Below are 25959 nucleotides of genomic sequence, written 5' to 3' on the forward strand. Positions count from 1 at the left end.
TCCAATAATTCCCACAGTCGCTAAGCTTCCACGCGTATTTAAGCTACGTTCATTCTTTCAAAGACAATCGACTAAACGAGCGACCCACCGGCAAAAGTGTGACAAGGAAACTATCGCAGCTTTAAAGGACAGACAGAAGGGAACCGCCAAAAGAGAACAGTCAAGGGCTAAATAACTCTATTTGTGGTCCGCTCGTTTTGGAAACAAGAACAAAAGCTATAGTATTCTGAGGACTCCAGAACAGAATTTGTGCACCTGTCACGAGCATTATGAAGTTTGCAACTGGGTACGTCACTTTTGGAATGATGGTGGTATTGGCGCTGGCAGATGTCAAGGTACGTGGCTTTCATTTAAATTCTTACACATATTTGTGATCATGCCATTGCTTAAGAGAACTGTTTTTGCTTTCGTGACCAATGATAAGATTGTAAATGATAAAAAAGCTCACCCTTCGTCAAAACAAACTGAACTGCTTTCAGAGAAAAATATTTTACAAGCCTTATTTTTGATGAATAAAAGATGTTTCTGTCCTTTTAGACATAGAAATAACTGTTATCGAAGCAAATACATAGTTTTTAGAGAAGATGCTCAAACAGTTCATAGTTAGCACCTCTTCTAATATAATAAGGAATAGACTCGTAAAGCTTAGCACATCATAGTGGCATAGTTGTCTTGTCTCCTCTCAGCAAGTCAGCTAGGCGCAGTCTGTGGTCGGTTTACTAGTACTGCCCGGAAGATAACTCATGGTTTGTTGTCGACTGAATTACATTCAAGAAGCAAACACATGGTCTTTAATCACCGAGCGCGTTGTTGGGTTGTTTTCTGTTGGCGTTCATGGACATTTGGCACCATCTTGTAGTGTCAACTTTATGTCACACCTGCATTAATAATGTACCGTATGTACGCGTGCCGTTCATTTAACCAGATTATATATGTGCGTGCGCTGTTGTACCAGCTACCAGTACCCCCCGCCGGGCAGCCTCCCAGACCTGCGTGACAGAGATCGGGACCTGCCGCGTCTGACGCTTTCTAAGGGACTTTTGAGAAAAAAAGGTCACGAATGTTAAAAACACATACTTTAGAAACACCTGCGCGTCGATGAACAAAACGGACAACCCGGCGTGTTCGTTACTGAAGTTTTGGCGATCATTTCTACGTAAGACCGCGAGCTTTTGATGAGCGCTCGGAAATTTATTACTACCCGCTGCTATGCTGTTCATTGCAGAAAACACTCAACGGCAGCTTGCAAAATGCGTCTTATTGGCTTTTTACCTTATCTGCATTATACATTTGTCTAACGGCATGCGCGCACACGAGCGGGAGTACGTTAGTAGACACGCATATGCTCTTGTTATTGCGCGTATATGTACAGGTGTATGTGTTTGAATAATGTTCAATATCATGCCGCCGCTAAGTGACGGGTTGAATGTATGACGTTCAATGCAGATTCCGCATGAAATCATGGCTAACGTGAACATAAAAATGGCCAACGTTTTCCCCCGACAACGTAAAGAAAAAACACTATAACAAATATATCTTTACAGAGGGCTGTATAGATTTTCACCACATCGCATACCAATTCGAACTTATAGCCACAAACAGCGTGTACATGAACCCTTGTCTTGACATTGAACCTGACTAACAGATCTCGACACAGTTGACTAAGCGTTCGGAGTCTTAGTCAGAATTAACGCTATATTAATGTTATGCAGTTTGATTAACGCGCTGCACGTTGTTCATTATAAATTACTCACGAAACAATCGGCGTTAGCCTGCGAAAGGCGACTAATTGGCTTTGTGTGTAATCTTGGGATTCTGACTTGGCTAATGTTTATATAATATTACATATTTGCCCTCATCAATTGGGGTTATTTACATCGTCAAGAAGCAATTAGCGATCAATCAACCATTATACACTGTAGATCAGCTCTGTGGCTTTTATACAAGTAATTGTAGACCTAAAATCGGTCTAAACATTTCTATCAAAATGTTAGTCTCATTCCACTCAAGATAAGTGGAAAGTTGTCCAATTAAAAACAAATATCGCGGTTGTTGTACAGCAAGAAAGGCACGCATGTTTCAAACCTATGCCTACATTTTTCTTCATATCTATTGTGTACTGAAGTAGACGAGAAATTTTAGTTTAAATGTTGCACCAACTTTGGGCTAAAGAAACCGTCTTCGCTTGGCCTAGGACAGGGGCAGCACTGCAGCTGAAATCGACTGAGCGCCGTTTGCCGAACTACGCCAACCCCTGAGACCACGATTACACTGTGAGAAGTGTTCTTCTCTTTTCGTGGAATTACCAATAGTCTCTCACTATTTAAACTTTTTTTCATTTTTTTCTATTTATTTTGTCCCTGCCAATGTAATAAGCGTGGGTTACTTCTTTCTTTTTACGTAAGGTCACATCTTTGAGTTCTTTTATTGCGAATTACACTGATCACTCAGCTACATGTTTAATTATGGCGTGTGTATATTCAGAAACATAATTAAAAAAACATAATTTAACAAATATAATTATTACTGAGATGATCAGCAGTCCAACTTTTCACGGACCTATTTAAAGTAACGATGTTTATTATGGTTAGTGACGAAAGTTGTTATTCATTATAATCTATGGTAAACACAATTTCATTCAGGGAAATAGAATAGCGACATAAGGTACAAAAAGAATCGAAGACAAATTCCCGTCCTTTGATTTGTTATAAGCGGCATACTCTTTACCAAAGAGGAAGTGTTTTAGAATAAGAAAATCTGTAAAACTATTAATAAATGTACCTCTATCGCCCACGAGGGAAAAAGACCAAACAGATAGAATTAATAAACCTAGTATGAGTGGAATAGGAAATGAAAAGCACCAGTCTTGTTCCAATATCTTTGGAGATGATGAGAAAGTTTCTTTGCCTGCAGGTATTTCCTACTGCGGAAACGGTAATGGAAGGCTGGTGCTTGATTTGCACATGACACCCGCTACATCTTGGACAGTTCTGATAATTAAACGCTCCACTTGTGCGGATATCGCTCTAACAGAATTGCTTGCATCCATTTAGCAGAGTAATTCATCGTATATTCAATGTACTGTCAATACTTGTGAGAAGCCAAGTCACATCAACACATCAAAGATAATTAGAACTCATCTTTTTTATATCAAAAGTACAAAAATGTCACAAGATCCCATTTATTTTGTTATTGTTAAGATATTGATTCCCGGTTCAGTGGTATCATGTTGTATTGGGATTAAAATGTGCCCTTCCATTATGAAATATTAGAAGGACTAAGATAAATACTTCATTAATTGATGAAGTCATTAGGCAAAATTTTCCTAATATTGTTAATGTATATTTCATGTGTTGCTCATGATGTATTAGTAGGATCATGCACTAAACGATCTCTCTCTCTCTCTCTCTCTCTCTCTCTCTCTCTGTGTGTGTGTGTGTGTGTGTGTGTGTGTGTGTGTGTTTTAAATCCAAATACCTGTTGTCAGATGTGCCCAGGATGGGTGCTATGGTTTCATACTTTGCCGTAAGATGTTACGCTGAAGGTTTTGTCCTCCATGGCATTTCGCGATCGGTGCTATGGTGATAAGACATCCGCCTGTTCTATAGCATCCAAATTTTGACTATAGCTGTGTTTCCGCTTCCGCTCCCAATGGTAAATCACATTCTAAAATTATTCACCACTGAACCATGCAATTCTTAAGTCACGTGATACATAAATGTAATAACGGTTAAGCGACGGTCACGTGATTTGTCATCTTCTACAAATTACCTACGACATTGTACAGAGTTTTATAAAATTGTTAGATATTAGTTACAAACTTTTTCGATAAAAGCGGACATTTTCTGGAAATGTACAACCGCGTACATTTTGTCAAAAATTTGGTCAACATATCAAGAGACTTTCATAAGAAGATAATATGTCGTATTAGAATTTTATATTATAGACCTGGCTCAATGGACATTCAGTCGTTTGAAAGGACTTAATAATTAAAGCAAGTGTCAGAATTGGTATCATCAGACAAAGACGGCCCTGCTCATTACTGGCAATTGACTCTGTCCGTGTTCCACAGCTTTGACGTCGTTGTCGGCGTCATTGTTCACATGGAAAACTTTTGTTCTGACGGTAATGTCTATAATAAACATGTCGTTAGGTGAAATGTGTAGCAAAAATCCATTGAGAAATTGAGGACGCTTCACAAAGTCCTGTTTATATCTAAATTAATCAGGCCGTGTAATGGAAATTGTCGACGCTATTTTCAAACAAATTACGGATATTGCAGTGCAGTGTAAATCTCCATTGAATTTGACAAAGTAACAAGACAGTTTTTGGTAAATAGCGGTTAATTGAGGTTATATAAAGACGATATAGTTTCCCCATTAATGCCCTGAATGGTGCTAAAATGACGACTAAGCTTGTTAATGGGTCAAATTAACATTGTTTCCAGAAAGTATACCTGCTATGATCGAACCACGCTCTTGGAACACTACTTTGTCGTCATACTCCATCAGGGTTGCCATAATACAAAGCTATGCAAATGACTATTAATACCTTTCAAATCTCTATTGGCACTGACAGAGGCACAATTGCCGTGGAAACCAAGTCCTGAAGAATTAATATCGTACAAATAACCTTATGGATATTGGAAATACATTTAATGATACCAATTAATTTGTAGATATGACATTTATATATCACTTTAGTAATCTGGTATCGTGTCGAGTGGATGTCTGTCTGGGAGAAAACAGCGTGTTTAACCACATGGATTTCCATGCGGTGAATTACAGATACCCCATCTAGCATTTAGAGGGATTATCGGACAAAGAGAAACATCTTGCAAATCCACATTGGTCACAGACCGCCGATAGCAGTTTCCTACATCATGGTTTTCCAATCCCTGTCATGATCATCATTATTGCATAAATGGTGGTGACGTGAGATTGGGTTAGGTCAGGAAATAGTCCACAGATCTTTGCAAATATCGTCGCATTAAAACATTGCTCAACCTAACTTAGTAACTACAGTAGTTCTAAGAACTGATAACATTTTTGTTTTCTCAGTAAAAGTAATAACACACTTTAAATCAGTTTTGAACAAAATTTGTGAATTGTCAGATTGTCGGCCCAAACACCGATCCTTTCATTCATTTTGTGTACGGAGTTATCGTGATTCTTGTAGTGAAACATTCACATTCATTACAAGACAAAATAACTGGAAATATGGCGGTCCTCGACATAAGGCGGGTTCAGAGTAATTGGGAACGCACCTAAATAAGCACCTGTGTTTGCATCGTTATCTAGAACTAGAATGTAAAAACACGCTGTTGTCTTCGACAATTAAAATCATAACACACATGTTGGCATAGCTCCAGGTGACAGCTACAAGTAGTTCTCGAGCGCACTAACGAGATAAACGAAAGATGTTAAAACAGCATTTTATTAATAAATTATGTGAGATGTGGCGTAAACATCGTGATTAAAGAACGCTGTACCCCAGGACACCTGGTGACCGGGTCAACCGACGCCTATTTGCATATATCACGATTTCTTTCTTTGAATTCTAAGACAACAACAGCAGTAGCAGCACTGCCTTTAAAAAGGAGCGCTGAAAGAATGGCTGCGTTTCAGTGAGCGGTGGGGACTATTTCACCACTGAGCGTCTCCGTGGCCGGGGCACACAGTGGGAGATGTTGTAGTTCAGAAACATGGCCAGACGCTGGATTGCTGTCGTTATACAGTCTTTTTCTCTTGAAGTTTTCTCAGGCGATTTTGCCAAATTGTTCCGGATTCTTATTTTGCTAAAACGTTTTTAAGATCACCGGCTCTTTAAAGTGGCCTAGCTATTCAAACTTAACTATTTTATGATAACTGTTCCTTTTCCGTTAAAAGTCAACTCAAAGTCGCCCATACATTGAGGTAAACATCAATTTTGCCGTTTGACCGTCAATCAGTAGGGGTGCAGTGCTATTTAAGACGGTCGTTATGGTCTAATATACCACACCGAGCCTTCAATTACGCACTCTTGCTGAATTTCATTGGTTTAAATCACAATATGTCACACAATATTGACGTCTGGTGAGATAGAAATTGGTTCAAAGACGCATTACGGGGATTGAAAGTAGTCGTATGAAAAATTGAATTCGAAATATCACGAACCGTTTCTATCATGAAATCTTCTCTAATAATGTAACAGTTTTAGAGAAGAAATGACGAAAAACGTCAAATGTGACCCTTCAACTATCCCACTACAGAAGACATGCGAACCCATAACTGTGAAGAACACAAGCTAATGTGTGTTCAAAAATTCCTTTCAGCCCCCATCTAAACTCATTTAAGTAAACATCTTAACTAACCAAATTCTAAGAGATATTATAAAACTATCCTCCTACAAAGGGTAACTGAAGCGATGTACTGCACACGTGTAAAGCTGTATTAAATAGTAATGTGAGGGAAAACCAATGGTGACCGATATACGAAAAAAATTCGTAGAATTGCCACTGCTTTGTAAAGTAATGCACTGTGTCCGGCTAACATAAAACGAACGTTCATCATGAAATAACGTTTAAACAAATTGCACGTTGTTTGATGGATCATGCGATATATTTCTATTTAATTAAGCCGACTCCATAGATCTGTCTCTGGGAGTATTTCAGGGGATTGGAGGGGGTTATTAATGGATATGTGAAGCGTCATATACTGTGGTGTCGGCTGATTTCACGCCCATCACATTTGCCAAAATGGTAAGTGCTCTGATATTTCGTTTTACGAACTCAGCAAAGAGCTCCACAGTGCGAGAGGTGTTTGTGTGCCACATCTTGAGCCCCCGACTCTTTAAAGATGAGTTGTTCGGGGACAGCGGTCTATCTCTGAGCTGGCGATTGCCTAAGGTCCTATACGTATGTGATATACATAGTGGTTAGTTCCCTGTGGTGTTTAAACAAGTAACATCAGCCTAGGATCCAAAATAATTTATTTTGGATCCTAGCATCAGCCAAGTAAATCACTAGATGTAATATATATGTATCTTATTAAGCTGAGTCCATATCTCTGCAGAATGTCGCTTTGAGGCGTTACACATAAAATATGTCAAATGTTTCTTCATTTTCGTAAATGACTTTTAGACATATTTTCCTTTCCAAACGATCGTAAAAATCAGACACAATTTATTGCGGACGTCCTGACATAAACAAATCCCAATCCCACCGGGAAGCCTGCTGTGGTGTTCCAGGAATGGCAATGGAAGAAACGTGTTTCAACCGCTCTACTCACTAACAATGCCTCTAATTACGTTGTGATTATGTCCATGGATTTATCAGTTACGATCAGAATGACATCTCAAACCCACAAGAAAAAAGTGTCTTGAATATTGCACTGGAAAGAAGTACAGACCGAATGATGCAACGGTGAAAACTTGGTAATTGACAAATGGATGCGGTTTTACACAGACTGACGCTCCTTTGTGTCCTTATACGATTTCTGCTTTTAGAAAAAAGTCATCTGTGACATTTTGATATTCAAATGCGGACAATTAAAAAAAACTCCCTGTTTGTATGTAAGATGCAGCGTTTTAAATGTGATTAATCAAGTCGTCGTCTGTGACATTTTGATATTCAAATGCGGACAATTAAAAAAAAACTCCCTGTTTGTATGTAAGATGCAGCGTTTTAAATGTGATTCATCAAGTCGTTCATTTATACTTTAAGGTAAAGGCGGCGAAATATTTGAGTAAAATACTTGATAAATTTTCGCTACATTTACCACACTGACTAAAGAAAACTGCACTAAATCAATCCATCTCAGGTGCTGTATCCCAAGATATTATATAGATGGAATTTGAATCCTTTTTGGCTCATGTTCTCTCAAGTATCAGAGTATGTTGAATCATGTACAAGAAATACAGTATATAAAATAATGGTCACCATAGTATTGATGTGTCATTGTGGTAATAAATAAAAATACTCACTTTACTTTGATACAAAAATCACCTCCTTTGCTTATAAATTTAGGATGATTATGTGCAAAGTGGCATTTTATGTGACAATCATGTAAATTGTGTTAATTTCCAGTGACGGCCTTTGTTAAACTTATTTCCAGTTGTCATTTTTGGGTGCGGAAAGAAAATGGCCGTGTGATAAGATAAGTGGTATAGTGGCAATTGTTGCCTCCAGTAAATATCACGTGAGGCGCATGTGGAGTCTACAGACATGAGAATGTTCTTCAGTACCGTGTTATCTCAGCAGATGGGGAGAGGGGGGTTCTGGTTTCTAATAATCAAATAGAGCATACCGAGTGCACTCCAAAGATTAGTGTCCTGTCACAGCAAACACGAGGCGAAGTGAATGGTGATATTGAATGACACGAAAACACAGACTCACTGTACAGAATATGGTACTGTAACCGCCCTACATGTATCAGAGGCTTCAAAATTCTACAAGAGATATACTAAGTCAATCTAATCCCTCTCCTGTCCCGCTCACCTTCGTAGACGGAAGGTCAGACATGGTAGTACCTGTACATGTAGCACCGTATGCTGAGATAATGTGTACCAACTTAATCCGTCATAACTGGACTGGGAATGTGTTTGTAAACATGTGTTGGGAACTGTGGGTCAAAAACGAGTTCATCACATACTTAGTGAAAGTTTAGCATTATTAGCTAAGCCTTCCAAATTTGGTCACTTCGTGAAACGGATCCTACGGTACCTTCATGACTTCGTGTCATCCACAAGGAGCAGTGTTCCTGCAATTATACGCCACTTCACTGATAATGCTCTCCATCCCTGGAAATGTCAGGGGAAATCGTTTTAAAATGATGGAGCATTACTTTCTGCATTTTTAGCATGCTCTCACCGAGATGACAATCAATACGAATTTGCATACAAATGGCTACCGGACCGGAACGAGGGGCTTTGTGTTTCTTTTAAGTTGTGGTTTTTACCAGAATTCTTAGGTTCAAGTGAATGCTTTCTGTTTTCTACTGAACTCTGAAGTATTTGCACAGTTATTCACGGCACTGTGTTCATTGTTTTAGGAAACTTGCAGCTCCAGAGCTTGTGTTCACTGCAGTGTGGTGGAATACAAAGAGCCCACTAAATGAACTTAAAACACAAACGATAAAGATTAGACAGTAACTAGAATAAATATCAAAATTACCTAAATTCTCTTTTAATTTTCAGAAATTGCACGTAAGCAAAATTCACTGTAACAAATAGCAGCAAATGCCGGTACCTTGGTCCACTGTTTTCACAAAAAGATAGAATAATAAAAAGGCAGATATCATTTAGTTGACTTTTTAAAGTGAAACAAATCAGGCTAATAATTATTACATTGATGATTTCTATATTTCAAATAATGAAATGATCTACCACATTTTTGAGCAGTTGACTTGTCAACCACCGGTAAACGTAATACTCCCGTTTCGTCCATCATCTCGCCTAAAGTCACTAACGCTCGTACAAATCCACCATCGGGTCTTCCTTGTCAGTTAAAAGCATCGATCTGTCTTTATTTGTAGAGATTGTTGCCATTATCCGCACACTGTCATTATACTGCTTATCTGGCACCAAAGACAAACCCCAACTGATGAAACTGTGAAAGATTATTTGAGTATTTAACGATACACGCACAGGTCTTGAATGAAAGGGAATTTTATAGCAAATCGCTGCAATGCCCATGTAAGAGGACATGGCACCATCAACAAACGAAAAGAAAAAGAGACTGTGTCATAGACATGGTGCAGCCAATAGCGAGTATAGATAGGCGTAGTTTTTTAACAAACATTTTGATGTTTACAGGGGTCTCAAGTTCCTGGGGCTGGACGAATGAAGCACATTATCATATAATTGCATAATAACGATAACAATAAACATATTTATTTACAGGGTTGCTACTTAATATGGAATATTTTTGATCATTGTTATTTTTGAGTGCTGATTGAAATTTTTTTGGCTTGAATCATTAAAAAAGTATGGCACTGAGTGATAATAACATCCAGTCTTCTGTTGTGAGATATTTTGGTCAATAATATCAAATCTGACATAAGATGCCATTCAAAAGAAAGGAACACCCCCAGAAAACCATATCAACAGTTTGATGTCAGTATAAACTTTAAGATAAGATATTAAAGAAAATGATAGCCTCCGGACAGTTATATGTTACACAGACAAAGAACTCACTACAGTAAATCATGAAAAGTCAGTAATTGCGGGTATGACCTCCAGCAGCCGCTTGCAGCGCCCTCATCCCACATGGCATACCCTGTGACACGTTTTTTAGAGTTTTGGTGGGGATTTCATTCCACACAGTGATATTTGCCTATCGCAGTTTATCACTATTTACCGGCCGAGGACCCTAGCTATTAATTCTGTGAGTTACATCCGCCCACAGATTTGCAATTGGGTTCATATCTGGTGAGTTTGCAGGCCAGGGCAGTTGCTGAACACATTGGTTTTGAAGAAAAACAGTGATTCTGCGGCCTCGATGTGGGGTTGCGCGGTCGTCTCGGTACACAAAGTTGTTCCTGCAGATGACTCTTACCAATCGAAGCATTGTTTGCTGTATAATGTCTCTGTAGGAATCCTGGATGAGGTTGCCTCCTAGAAAAACCAACTGGTTCTGGGCACCGACATGAAATGCTCCCGAAACAGAGACGTTACCATCCCCTGCTTGCACCCTAGGCAGTACACAATCATTGTTTTATGCCCCTCGTACACGTCGGTGGACACGGATTCGATGATCAACCCTAAAAAATCCATATCTGGCCTCATCACTGAAAACGCCGTGATTCCAGTGTTTTGCCTGCAAACGCACGTGGTCCCCAGCCCATTGCAGACGTCGCTGTATATGACCTGCTGTTAACAGTGGTTTCTCTACTGGCCTTCGTGCAAAATAACCGGCTTGCAGAAATATCTTGTTCACGTGGGACCTTGAAACGGGCGTTTGAAAGACATTCTGCCTCTCTTTTCTGAGGACACTGGTTGTCTTTGTACGACCAGCACGGCGTCCTCTAAGGAGATGGCGATCCTGTCTTCTTGGTGTGATACGCGGATACCCTGGTCGAGGTATTGGAGTAGGTGTCCCTGTTGCAGCATTTCTTTGGAGGACATCACAAACGGTTCCTGATAAATGTTGAATTACCTGGCAATGGCTGTCCGTTTCTGGCCATTTTCTCTGAGAGCAAGAATCCCATAGTAAGTTGCGTTGCTTAGCTGTCGAACCATATCTTCATTAAGGTACCTGTCAAGTTTCAGAGCGATCCCTTTGTTGCTTCTCTAAACACACCTCAAAGATTGACCAAACCCATGGGTTTTTATACAATGGCAGAAATTGCCGAAAAGACCACCCCTCACATTTCTGACCACAGAACATGCAACTGCATGCACCAATTGTTTCGAGAGTTGTGTGGTAATTAGGTAACACACCTGGCTACGCATGGAGTAACACCTCAGCTTTGGATTTAAAGTAGTTAGAGAGAAATTAAATATTTTGTAGAAAATTTACTCGCCAAAAAAGAATATTCCATATTTAGTGGTAACCCTGTACATGCCGGTTACTATTACTTTTTCTCATACGACAAATTAAAACTAAATAATAAAGGTTCTTTCAGATATTTGATCAAGGAAAACTGTCTAAACAATCGCTAATGCAAGTATCAGCTGAAAATGATGACCCCAATATCTGTAGTGACTAATTTTATTTTCTTTTATCTAAAATGCTCATATTACGAGCTACTCCAGTGCCTGTTTGGACTTAAGCCAGTGTGTTTCAGTACCATAGTGTCATCTGGTACCGCGGTGGCACGGTGGATACGCCCCAGGCATGTGCTATATTCATCATACGCTGCACAGGAAATGAAAACTGATACTCTTTTCGCCAAAGTTCCTAGCATGCTATTTGTTGCTCATGGTTAAAAAGTATATTATTTAGAAAAAATCCAGAAACACGTTCCAGTGATTTTCGTGAACGCTGATATTGATAGCTTTAACAGAAACACTTGGAGTGTGTGAGCCGTCTGTCCGTTAATCCCCTGGTATCTTCCACTCTGGTGGGTCGGGACTTTCTCTTTAGGGGGTCTTTTGATTCAGACTGGCGGATGCAGAATGTATTCTCTATGATAGAAATCGATTGGTTTTTGTGCGAAAACGAACAATATGTGTGCGGTTCGTTGCTTATTGTTCTTACGGGCGGGAACACTAGGGTTAGGCAAAGATATGGTGGGATAGAATTAAGGTTCGGTTAATCGTTGCGTCCATTTTTTTCAAGGTTTGCAGTCCGCTGAAGTAAACAATGCTTTAATGCGAGGCCTACGTACATAAGACCAAAGTCATTTTCTGGGGCAAGTTCACAATAGTCTAGGATAGTTCGAGTCCGAATCGATCTAAATGACGCACCTAATATTTTGGTTGTTTTAATTTAAATCTACCTGTCTGTACAAAGATTCCGTGCTCCTAACCGGAGCTCTTCGAATTTTAGAATCAATGGTTGGCTGCAAAGTGATCGTTTTACCCCGTCCTCAGTCGGGTCGAAGTAGCCGAATCCAAAGTGAACGTGGCCAAAGTCACTTTGCGATGTGCCGTTAAAAGGAAGTCAATTTGCGCTGGAATGACTCTGTAGTCTGTCGTTGTTTCATCACCTTTGTGTATTGAAGAAACCTCAAATCGACGGCCGAATTGACACGAAAGAGCAACAAATCCATCTTCATTGTGTACCGAATTGATTACGATACGTTATCTCTTTTGTTTTCATTAGTCAGTATTTGCAGTCTCGTCTAACAACATCGAAATCAAATCGTTTGACTTTCTATTAATCATGTTTTAGCATCCACGGCAGAGTGAATGCGCTGCTACAGGGGAATTTATGTGGAAAATAATTGGATTAATCTGCCTGGATGTTACCAATGAAATCATGATGAACAATGACGAGGCATACGGGATGTTTTGTTGAAACCTTATTGTTCGTTTAGGCTCAAAAGCACGACGTCAATGGTAAAGCAAATATAAAGTAATTGCATTTGTCTTGTGTCGTAATATTACATTAGCAGAAATGGATGCATATCTGTAAAAGATACGGTAATTCAATTTGTTCTGTTTATTATTGTTGTTGACCAGTGATTTGACGCGTTCTTCAAAATCTGGCATGGGTGTTTTATGTGCACTGTCTGGGTGTTGAATAGCTTAGAAACAGTACTTTTTCCTCTTCTTATTCTCCTGAATTCGTTTATTGTTTTTCTTGGGCGAAACGGATATGATTCCTGTTTGTATCATCTTACAAACGGAAGTAAAATAAATATATGGACTCCTCCGACTTCTCCGTATTAATTAATTTATTTATTTATTTATTTATTTATTTATTTATAATTCGTCCTTTACAATCGCGGAGGTGACACAAGTCGTTCAGGGTATGGCCAGGGTGCGGGTCAGCGTCATTTGTCAATAAAAAGCATGGAACTTTCACTTTCTCTCAGCCTTTCACAGAAACAGATATCTCAAGCCATCTCGGGACTTACTTGACCATTGCATGAACCAATATTGCAGGGATAGTCCGTTCTCCGTCTAAACTAAAAGTATTTCAATGTCTCAATAAGTAAAAAAATGATTTACCAGTAATTGAGTGGGTTGAAGCCCAGAGAAGTATAGCCACATTTTAATATCTCGTTAGTTATTTTGTTTTACTACGTACCATATTTACATCTCAACTGATCTGGCCAAGTTAAAACTGATGATACCGAGACCTTTAACCGGCGGTGACGGTATAACTGTAGAAGCAAATTGCCGGAGAATGGTGCCGGCTCTCCCGGGGTCTCATGATTAATGTGCAGAACGGTGGTTGAAATCTCGTTGGTTTAAATCTCGTGTCCTGTATGTCACTGCTGGTAACACAGAAGATCGGTGTTTGAAAATTAACTTTGATTTTAAACGAGGACATTTATGTTAAAAATCACCAATGCGTAAGGTTAGATATGTGATACGAAAAGACAAAACTTTAATGTCGGGGTAAACCGCAGTTGTAAAGCACAGGCCTGCATGTTTCAAAGTACACGCAATATCATGCACGTCATGACATTAGTCGTTTTACCTGTGGTTTTGATAAAAGAAACAACACAGCACGTGAGACTGTGAATTTTATTATGCATGGTCATATCGCAAGTGGCCTCGATTCTCATACATATTTTTAAAATTTTTGCCGTGAATTCAGTAAAATGTCTAGAAAGTAGTACAAAGAAGATGGTTCCGATAATAGTTGTCGTCTATCATCAGAGTCTGTCGGTAACGGCTGAAACTGTACATTAACTTAAAAGACAGGTTCTCATGTAAAATGACTGCGTTTTTCCATTTTTAATCTATATGTAAAAATAGGCTTTTCTAAGTAAATCAATCAACGTGATATGCCGTTCACAGACCGCCTAGGTAGATGATCAATACGTGGCAGGAACACCGACAGGGACCTTAATGCCATCTGACCTTGACGTGCAGCGGCCATCTCAAGAAGAAAAAAACAAGTCGCTGTTTTCCAAAAGGTTTATCTCCATCAAGATCTCTAATCTAGGCCACCTACTACGGTTCAGACAATCACACCAATACGGGTAGCAACAACAAATTGTAATTGCAGTCCAGCTTTTTATGGAAGACGTTTTTCTAGCATTATCCCTGAATTGTGATTAGCACATCTGAAAGAATCTCACTCACAAACAACGTCTTCGAATTGTTAAAACACAAAATCTTCCCAAGTCGTCGGCTTTGTAATTATTGTCAGGTTTCGCTGTGTGTAACGACTGTAGGGCCCCTACTGCATGGCACACGGACACACGTGCACTTGCGAAACTCATGTACATTAATAAATTGGGTGGTGCCGTTGTCGTGCGCACTCTTTGACTAAAACCTTGGTACATCGGCATGCTCCTATACATGTATAGTGCAGTGTAGGAGCAGCAGGGTCTCGTTACAGGTGCTGAACCGAGCTCATACTAACACATACTAATTGTACAGACCAATTTCTTTTTAGTGTCAAAGATGTGAGTTAAATCAACAAACACTGGGGAATTGAAGACACCCCAAAGGAAGGCAAAATATCTTATGTTCCTTTTCCTGTTCATGGCTGTAAAATGAACTGGGTACGTGGCATCTGCTTCTGTGGGTCACGGGAACTCTCCTTCCTATTGGAAAATGAATAGAACCGACACTTTGTTTTGGCTAAGGGGTTGGTGGATCGCCGCGCCCCTTTCGCTTTTCGTTTTAAACGATTTATAATGTCGCCCAATGGGTTGATCTGTCTATTCCCTGATAGCGTTATCAACCTTAATAAGAAGTAATGTTGCGCTCAGGCGTACATAAATGGCAACGCCACAAAGCGCTGATTCACCACACATAATGGAGCGCACCGATAGCGTTAAAATCAGCGGTACTCTGCGATCTCAGCAAACGTGATTTAATCGTAGATAATTCAGCGAGTGGCAACAGGACCGTGTTAACCAAGTGATGGACTGTAGATAATGTTACATGTAATCAAGTTAGTTTTCCCCTTTGTGGGTTGCATTTAAAGGCGTCCAGATTAGGGTGAAACTCACAAAATGTGGAGTGAACGGAATAACCTGGTAATGAATAAATTATCAACATTCTATGATGCCATACTCCTGTTATCATTAAACATATAAATTGAAGGTTATAAAAGCCTGAAAAAGTAGGAGTGCAAAATATCCCTCTTTTCCCACTACGAAAAAATATTATCATTACTATCATTATTTATTCATTACTTAATTTTATTTATCTATTTTATCTATCTTATTTTTTATCTATTTTATTTATCGTTATATGTTTATTTTTTGTATATTTTATGTATATTTTCAATAATTGCTCTTTTTTTTTTTTTTTTTTTTTTGTCTTACTGTAAAGTAAGGGACCCGGCTTTACATTTGCCAATTACAATGCACGAACCGTTGACAATAAAAAGGCATTGTTCATTTACTGGCATTAGATATAAACCACGGCGTCAAGGCAGTAGACTATCACCACGCCAGCATTGTGTAACAGTGTCGATGTCAGTATGAGCTGATGAAGACATGTACATCTGTGGTCAGCACTCAGTCTACCAAAACATGGGATCGGCCTTCATTGGTCCTGCATGAGACATTGGGTTTTAAAGCATTTACCCGATATTATTATGTCCTGTGGCTCAGACATTTGCCAGATACTGTAAAGAGATAAGTTTGACACCTTACGACAAGCAGACTCTACGCCAATTCATTTCCGCTTCCTTCTATTTGTCTTCAGACGCACCCGATTTAGCAATAATTTAAAGCATTTCGAACCTTAAATCTTGAGATATCTTAAGTATGTAAATACGCAATGAGTATGCCCTTTCCATCATCTACTCCAAATCTACCCAGCACTCAAGTGTGAAAAATTACGCACTTTACTGTCATAAACGTCCTAATGGCGTTACTCAGCATGCCTGGCTCAACATTGGAAAATGAGACGTAATTTCAATGATAGGGCTGAATTCCTTTTACTTACATTGAATCGCGTTATGGTACGAGACTTTCATCTTACATAATTCAATAAAGATAATAGGCTGGAGCACAATGAATTGATATGATTAGCGGCGGTGGAAAGTCTCTTCCACGCGGTACACCAGGCCGGTAAGCGCCATATGGTCGTCTTAATAACCGTACTGCAAGACGGCGTGGTGTTTGGCAGCAAAGTGCGTTTATATCAGTCGTAAAGACGCTGTAAAGTTATCAATCACAATTGTACTTTCGGGTCCATCTGGCTGCCTCCAAATATAGAAGATATTCTGTTCGATTACGATATCAGAAATCCTGAGAAAATATGTTCCCGAAAAGCGCTCGTCTTTTACAGTCTTGCGGCTATCTAAAAAAGCTTTGTTCAATCACCAATTAAACAATCGCTGACCAAATGCCCACTTAAGACATGAGATTGAATTGTAAAATTCATCATGAGTTTTACTAGTTACATGTAGCTTGATGTTCATTTTACAACTTTTGCAATTCTTTTGTCGTTAGACTACGACCTTATGCACAAACGCTGTCTTCTGGTCGCACATTTTGTGGAGAGCATTTAATGCTTCCAGCGCTTTGCCTCCATTTCTTTCGAATAAACGTTGTTAAAAAAATCTCAGAATAGGATTCAAGATACTACACCTTCAACAAGGGATCCCTCCCCTGAACATCAAAAGTACCTCGTTTCCTCTTCCCTTCTCCCTCTCCAAAAACAAAACAGAAAACAATTAAACAAGTGAAGAAAGATGAAACTGCAGTCCAGCCTCACGGGAAAATGTTAGCATTGTGTTCTACCGCCCGTCACATGGCGGGCTCCCTGTGTCAGTTGACACAATGGCGGGATTTAAAGTCGAGTTATGGTTGAGAGTTGTCATGGGTTAAGTACAGCGTTTTTTGTCATTTTTTTCCGACTTTTTCCGCACATCTCGGATTGAGACATGTACAGTGCCGGCCCTAAGCCAAATCACGGTGCTTCCCAACCCCACTAGCCCGCGGGTATCAAGTAACTTCTTCAGCTTCAACTTGCAGGACAGAACTGGCTAGGATATTTGCGTTTCTTATCGTCAATGCCATTTTGACCTTTTCCTGTCCAAGAAACAAAATAATTCAGCGGCTCTATTATGTTTAGCAAATTGCTGAGTGCTAAAAGCATTATTTCCTTTTCTGTCAAATCGAAGGTTGGTCTAAGGGAAAGAAAACAAATACCTTTGCACTTTCTATCACTGTCCGTGCCTAACAATAACCAAATACGACACCAAATAACGACATCAATCACCCACTAATGGATTGAAATCACGCATGAAATGGAAGGGAGATAACAAATAAAGATAGGATCAGTAGCGGTGCTCATCCTCCTTCCCCTGCATTTAATATCCTCTCCTACGCCAATACCGATTCATTCCACGTGCAATAAATGCCCAAACGTCGCACACAAAGACTAATGGACGGATAGCGTTATTAATAACGCCGACACTGTCCACTGGAAAATAAGGCCATTTATTTACTGCAAAGAGATTCAATTCACCGGTCCAATTGATTGTTTCGGTCTGAGTAGATAAAGATGACAAATGCCCAATGTCCAATTCAGAGTGTAACGTGTGAAGACACATAGACCGCTCTGCGTGAGTTCATTAGAAAGAATTACTGTATGGGAAATGGCAAAGTCAGATAAGTATATTTGCAAGAGAGCAAAAGGGAAGATTTTTCATCCACAGAACAACTTCTATCACTTTTTAGGAGAAAGTATGGCGTACAAAGACAAATATGGAAAACGGTGGGAGGGCGCATTTCAACTAGAACAAGTTACTAGACTTACGTATTGATAGTGATACGTAGTTTGTTCCCAACAAATTCTTGTTCAATTTTAGATCTTTCATTTTATCCTTTTTTTAACTTTCTGACTTTAATTTAGGCATCAGTCTCTGTATTTTGACCTACAGCATGCAAGCCTGGCCTACGATGCACCACTCCCCACTTTGGTCGGATCCAAAAATTGAATACACTCGTGTACGTGCCCTACCTTTCTCCGAAGCAAGAGCTTTGTTCTATTCATGTCTTACATTTTCACCATGTGTAGTAATGTAGTTTGTGAGGAGGCATACCGTTGAGACGCAATTATGTGCTTTTTTGTGGACAAAAAGAAGATTTGAGACAATAAAATGCTGCAAATGGTGCTTTAAGAAATCAGAATCATAATTTCGGTATATCTAAACGTTATGGCGTAGAGTAAAATGAAATGCTCACATACGGTGACAGTGGAAATCTATCTGGTTTCTTGAAATATTGTCATGTGTAACATGCAAAAGTCGCATTAGAAGAAATTGTATCAAGTTTGGCTAAAAGCTATTTACCAGTCTTACACTGTCTCTGGGGGTATAGTCAAACCATAGGATGAGCAAGAACCTGCTGCAAAGGTCGTTCAGTTTGGGAAAACCTAAATAACCCCTTTTAATGTCTCTCCTCGCCATGGCTATTTTCAGTCCCCAAGGTTTATCTAAAAGATAGCTAGGGTCAAGTTACAATTGTAATTTCTAGAAATAACTTTATGTATGTTTTATAAGAAACCAAAACATAAAACACACATTCAGGAATATCGATTAAATCCGGCAAAATTGGTCTGCAGTTAGATTCACTCCGGTCACTGAGGCACACACAGTGAAACTTGTCCGCAAAATATGGTTATTTTTCTCTATACGTGGCTGACCTGTCACGGCTGGTCTGAACATTGTGCCTGCTTGACTTGACGTCAAGTTTTGTACAATATCTCAGTCAAGAAGATATAATCCTACCTCTTAATATTGCTGCAAGTATTTCACTATGCCTTTATTATGCCTTCAGATACAAGAGTATTACTGATACCTCATTAAACATATCAGTTCCATGCCAAGAAAAGGCTACTGACATCTTGTAGATATGTGCTAAATATTACAACTCTTTAGGAAAAAAGCCTCAAGTCCGTCATTGGCCTTAGGAGAGTTAAATCTTCAGACGCAATGCTTTTCTGTTACCATGATAAACTCACTTTAAAACCATAATTAACACGCGTAAAATACTGTAAGTCTCCGATGACTTGGGTTAGACAGTGTGGTGAGAACGTAGTTAGAGAATCAACACAGAAACAAACACAACGGCACGCGGGTCTTATTAACTGTAGACTTACCATTTGCCCTGAGTAGGACAGTTTGACTGTGTTCTGATTCCCCAGAGGTGCAGTGGTGACACACAATGTGACAGCAATTACTGTAAATAAAAAGACGGTGTGAGTGCTCTCCCGGGGACACACGCCGGTGTGACAGGAAGGGTAGTCCGCTAGGAAACACACTCAGTTCCCCATTACTTTGTACAGGTGTCATTCGTCCCATTTACTAACCCCAATACTCCGACTAACCCTAACCTGTACTAATCATATTGGAGTCCGGACTTCAATTCCTAGGACTACCATTCCTGTCACACCGGTAGTTTTTAAGAGTTTAAAAAGATGATCAAATTTCTCGAATAAAATGATGAAATTCTTTCAGCAATGTTTTGGCAAATAGAAGGCGGGGGTTTTCAGTGTTCGTATTTTAATGTTTCAACATTATTTCCAATTTAATGTTAATCTTAATGTTATTTAAAATGAAAGTATTGGTTGAAAACACGATATAAGCATATTATTGGAAGTATCGACATATCAGTGGACGCGACAGATGAGCTATATTCTCGGAATGTTAAACTGGTGTATTCCTTGATCTGAAAATAAAAGATTCGGCTCACTAAAAGACAATTGCCTGTGCCTTTCAAGACTTAAAACAGCCACGGTGCAAGATTATTGTTACTGTCTTAAATTTTTTATTCAGTTTTTAGATACCCTGCACAATTAATCTTAACGTTTGAAATCATGACATCCTTTGCACGCGCTGGGAAAATGCATTTCCTCCGTCATCGAGGATTATTTATTTTGTCTTGTAATTGTTCGACTTTTCACTTATAAATTTGAGGACATTAAATTATATCATTCTACAGACACATCTAACCTTGATAATGTTATCTTCTTTTGGTACATGTAATGATTGTGATATTCAGCGTCGTTATCTTAGCCCAATTCCATGCAAATATAAGTACAAACTACCTGCTTCTTCCTCGGCAACAAACCACAGACAATAAACACACCCTAGGACAGGTGACAAAAGTAAAGCACTTCCGGTGTTCTACTAAAGACTTCATAATACCATTTCTAACGACATTTACAAAGAAAATGAAATGGCTTTTTTCATTAAACGCGTAGACTGCTGATGTCATAAGATGACGTACGTCGACAAAGATTCAATTTCCTTTACTGTTTCTTTTTTCTAAACCTTACATTTCTAGATAAATAGTTTTTCAATGTTCTTTCGAATGTGATTTTGATATAACAGCACCAATATCAAACATTCTCCACCTCTCTTTCCAGTCTGGAGACGACGCTGGCTCTGATGACGTCAGTCGAGAACTGGACACTCTTGGTCAGGGCTACGCCCCTAGCATGTATGGCCGCCAGCTGGACAACCTAGGGCAGGGCTTCGTCCATTCCATGTACGGCAGGGAGTCCGAAGATGGCGACGAGGCGAACGCAGAGCCAGTGGACGAGGCAGAAGAATGGGGGAACGTTGCAAAACGACCCTTCGATAAGATCGGAAGCGGCCGGATGGCCTCCTTCGTGAAACGCCCCTTCGACAGAATCCAGAGCGGCCGCATGTCGTCTTTTGTCAAACGACCTTTCGACAGGATCAACGCAGGCAGGTTGGCGTCCTTTGTCAAACGACCTTTTGACAAAATCGGCAGTGGACGACTGGCTTCTTTCGTCAAACGCCCCTTTGACAGGATAGGCGCAGGGAGAATAGCTTCTTTTGCGAAACGACCATTCGACAGAATCGGCGCCGGCCACATGTCATCTTTCGTGAAACGTCCATTCGACAGAATCCAAAGTGGCGCCATGGCGTCTTTTGTCAAAAGAGAAACTTCAAAAGGTATTATTTCTATGAGAACAACGTTTTAAATGGTTTATCTTTTCAATGACCTTGATGCCGTGCGTTGGCCCTGAAAAATTTCACTTTCATCTGCGGCTCAAACTGACTTTATTTCTAGTAATAGTACTTCGACATTTGTGAAAGTTTAAGATTATATCAAATAATTATACAGAAAATTCCTTTAGATTGGATTTGTGTAAACTGTAAATGTCAAATTACCCCCTAGATTGAAGGCCGTCGGGTGAATTAGATATGATAATAAGTCTTTAACTTTATTTTGTTACAGAGATTAGCCAAAAGGAAACTGCCAAGGCATAAAAGTCACCAGAAAAAAAATGTCCCACTTCAATTCTTTAGGTGAGCAAAAAAATGACAATTTGATTAATGTTTGGGGTTTTTAACTTCAATTTTTCATTTTACAAATTTTATTTGTAGTATGTTAATTAAAATTAACGACTGGACTTTTAATCGATGTCTTCTAGCATATATTATTTGTTTGTTTGTTTGTTTGTTTTTGTTATTGTTTTTGTTTTTTGTCATTGGCGCTGAGTAGAATACAGTCCAAGTGACTATCAGATCTAAGCGTTTTGCAGTCATGTGTTGGCAGTCAGTCAGTGCGCCGGGGACTTGTTGGTTGTTCTCTGACTAGTTTTCACTGTGTCAGTTCTGACAGGAATCTTGTTGTCCATCTTGAAAGAAATGCCCGTTAGAAAACTCTTGAATGCTTCCCTCCTACCAAAGGTACTGTTTCTGCTAAGGAGCTTCAGGTGTAGTTCCATACACTATAACTCCAAGAACAATTAAAATGTAATAGTTGAAACGCAGGCCAGCTTGTTCAAGATAGCTTAAAACAGAGAGGTGATCATTCCTTTCCCTGTTAAAATCATTTTCCAATAAACGTGATTAGTAAGACAAACAGACAAGCATTGTCTTGTATGCTAGAAACAGCAAAATGCTTTTAGATATACGTAATCAGTAGTAATCCTCAACCCACACACTGGCAGGCGTGGACTTCCCACCACTAACCTCAGCCTCCGTGCTTTATTATCTCCATTCCTCGTATTCTTCCACACAAGTTGCACACAAGTCGTAAATGAAGCTATCTTTACGACTTGGATGTCGGTCATAATGACGAAGAGATCATATAAATGAGGTTAACGTTGTTAGAAATGATGTCACGGTTAGAAGTGTCGTGTCTTTATGATGTACTGCACATACAGACCGCTAATTTGCTCCCATATAAACGAAACGTCGGTTCAGTTAACGTACGATCTGGCCGACATATGTAATTGTATTTCTTTGGTTTTAAGAGACACCACCTATCTCGGCGCAGTGCGGCACGCCTTATCACAACATGAAATCTGGTTTAATCTATTTAATATCTGGTTTAATCTAATTAATTTTAATATTTCCTGCATTTGTCTGATTTTATCGATCTTTTAGAAGAAACTTTTTAACTTACACTCGTGTGTATAGATAATGTTGTACACCACCGAGATGTTTGTAATAATCTGAAGTGCTATTTTTCCGCGTTGGGACTCTCTTTTTCTCTTTTAACTCCAAAGATTTTCCTAGAATGCGGGAACACTAATTTTATCACACTGGAAAAAAAAAAGTTAAAGAACTCAAGGGCAGCTTTAGCGCACATTTTGTCTTGTCCAATTATAAGGCAATCAAATGCCAACAGTGTAGCGTATTAATGATGATAATCTACGAGGAAATCAAAGTATTGGATAAGAGTGTACAAAGGATGTCTCTTTAACAGCTACTAAAAGAGTTGACTTTTCTAGTGAGGTTCCCACCTTGATGTACCGCTAACTCATTTATCAAATAAACAGTTGTTCCGTAAACTCTGTAATTGGAATGCGCTGTAAATATACCTATATACCTAGATCTGTTAAGCGCCGAACTCCACTCAGGCAAATCTAAAGTATTTTCATTTCTAATACTCAACTCTAATCGAAGGACATCTTTTGATTTTTTTTTTTCTTATTTCATTTCAGTTGTACAATTGCAAGAAAATTGAGACTTTGAGACCGTTTGCACACCTTCCGAGACTTCTGACACCATATCAAGGAACTCAGAGAGTGGGACTACCACATTACGGCTTCTAGGATTACATGAGCAATGGAAGAAAATAACCTTCGATGCACAATTAACTATACATAGACATTCACTTTATTTTACCAATTAGGAATCAATGTAAATTATGACTTTTTATACACGGAAGAGGTTGCACAGATCTAGTTTCTATTGATCTCAAAGTGAAGCTATAGAACTTTTCATTACATAATCTTTGAATGCTGTGAACGTTCTGTGATGCGTTGGAAGGACCTTCCGTTTGTAGACAACGGTAATATTGTTACTTCACTGGCCTCAATATCGGTTAATTGATTCCTCTCTCCGCTCCCATGTCTCGGTTTCAATGGAAATACCGCATACATTGAGTGGTAGTCTTTTGAGAGTCTATCTCTATAAAAAGAGGGCACAGATCAATTATGATTATGGCCGGAATAGGTGAAACGTTGATACCGGATTTACTCGAGGGAAAAAAGCTGGTTCATTACTTTGAAGAAGAAACGCCACCCTTCCCTGTCTGCACATTTAAATACTCTTGAAAAATGACAGTCGGAGCAGAGAGTGCAAGCGAATAACCGATAAAAAATCCGATCAAAAATCTATTTCGATATATCGTATCAATATGATATTAATGTTTGTGCGGGTCTTGTAAGGTTAATAGCGCAAGTTTTGTAGAAGTAATACTATCTGTTGCAAGACCAAGGATTTACACACGTCTATGTAACAAAAATGTTTTTAAAAGTAATATAGAAAATAGACCTTGCCTTTATTAAATCAGTTCACAGTGTGCATTATTTAACCGATTCACGTCAAGCATTAAGTTTTTGACAAAAATCTACTACATTTAAATGAGTCATGAAACAGGCGTTCTTTATCCGCACTTTAATAAGATATTTTATTGAAAATCATTTAGATATACGATGTCAGTGCGCTAGCCCCCACTTTTAAACTATAAAAAAAATGTTAAGGTACTATTGAAAAAAAGAAACAATTTTAATGATTAACTTTAAATGATTTTGCCGATGCTTGGTGAATAATAAAATAAATTCTGGGAATGGTCTGTCTTTACTTTATTAATTGTAAACTGTATGTTGGATGAAATTATAATCTTGAAAGTACATATATGTATAGTCTGAAACGAGCATAAAACTCTTGTAGCGTATACAACATAAATTGTTATTGCAAGTTTCACAGATAGGCTAAAATCCAGAAGCCAAAAGACCAAGCAAAATAAAAATCTTGGGCAGCAGAAAAAGGCTTTTAAACTGGTGTTTTTTTTTTAATTCCTGGTCATAAATTTAAGCTACTGTCTCTCCCTCCAGTCGGTAGAGCACAAATGTTTAGCTGAAAGTATCTGACAAATGTCACTCTTCGGGAAATAATGTAACGGAACTATGTGCCATTTCTCTAAATGATCCTGTTAGACACTATATATGGTGGCATTTGGTCGGGTTTAGCGGCAATAACGTGACAAAAGAACTCGCTCGCGTAATATACATCCTTAAATGTTATTTATGATCCTTTCGTTTTATGATGAAAAGAAATAATTTATATCATTAAAGTTGTGCAATTAAAAAGAAGTTTCCACATCTCTCGCGAGGGGTCCATTGGTGTTTCACAGAAAAAATGCCTCTATTCACTGCGCCTTCAGCCATGTCAGTGACCGCTCTGAGTGTAGAGACAGATCCTGCTCCATAGGTGCGTGTGTGGAGGGGGGGGGGGGCACACTTTACCAGCATGAAATGTCGGATTAAGTCATTGTTTTTATCAATATCGGGGAGACCAACGGAAACACTGCATTGAGAAGGTCCGGACTATTTGTAAATATTTCTAGTGACCAAGTGCCCATGCCATGCACGAGGTTCAAATAATTCTACCTGAAGTCAGAGAGGTTACCCAGTCAGTTAAAAATGTAAAAATGTTTCTACGTACCCCGCACATACCGTACATGTTAATAAGAAGTCAACTTCAGTGAACATTTTGCCGGCTTGTCCAGACTGTATGAAGCACGTGTCAACCAGACACACGTGATCTTATTGCAATTAAGAACATCATTTGATCTGATCACTGTTGAGTTCGGTTGGTCAGTTAATTGGGTTGTAAAACTACAGATGACACCCGGTATACAGTCATGCCACACGTACATATGTCAGCCGTGAAACCACTGAAGTTCGAAGGTTTATTTGTCCGAATTTTCACTATAAAACCTTGGGACCAACGAACGGTCCTTTTATTAAAAACTGGTAAAATGTTATGTTTTTCGGACCAAAGAACCTTCGTACCAATGAACCTTCGGACAAATGAATCTTCAAATAATCGAGACGCTACCGTGAAATCTGAAAAGTTAACGCAAGGGTATCAAGAACATAAGGTGTGGGAGTTTC

The 25959-nt window shown here is 39.1% G+C and overlaps 1 protein-coding gene across 1 annotated transcript; it reads left to right on the forward strand.

Annotated features, from left to right (window-relative positions):
* Positions 1-24830, forward strand: LOC106151110 (uncharacterized). The gene is made up of 4 exons (XM_086996010.1): positions 1-335; positions 20941-21496; positions 21783-21853; positions 23500-24830. Exons 1-3 carry the CDS (start codon positions 270-272, stop codon positions 21812-21814), a joined length of 654 nt encoding a protein of 217 aa, XP_086852136.1. The 5' UTR covers positions 1-269; the 3' UTR covers positions 21815-21853; positions 23500-24830.
* The last annotated feature ends 1129 nt before the right edge of the window (positions 24831-25959 follow it).

This window comes from Lingula anatina, chromosome 9 (genome assembly GCF_051362555.1).
Source record: "Lingula anatina isolate TDL-2025a chromosome 9, LinAna3.0, whole genome shotgun sequence".
Taxonomy (NCBI): domain Eukaryota; kingdom Metazoa; phylum Brachiopoda; class Lingulata; order Lingulida; family Lingulidae; genus Lingula; species Lingula anatina.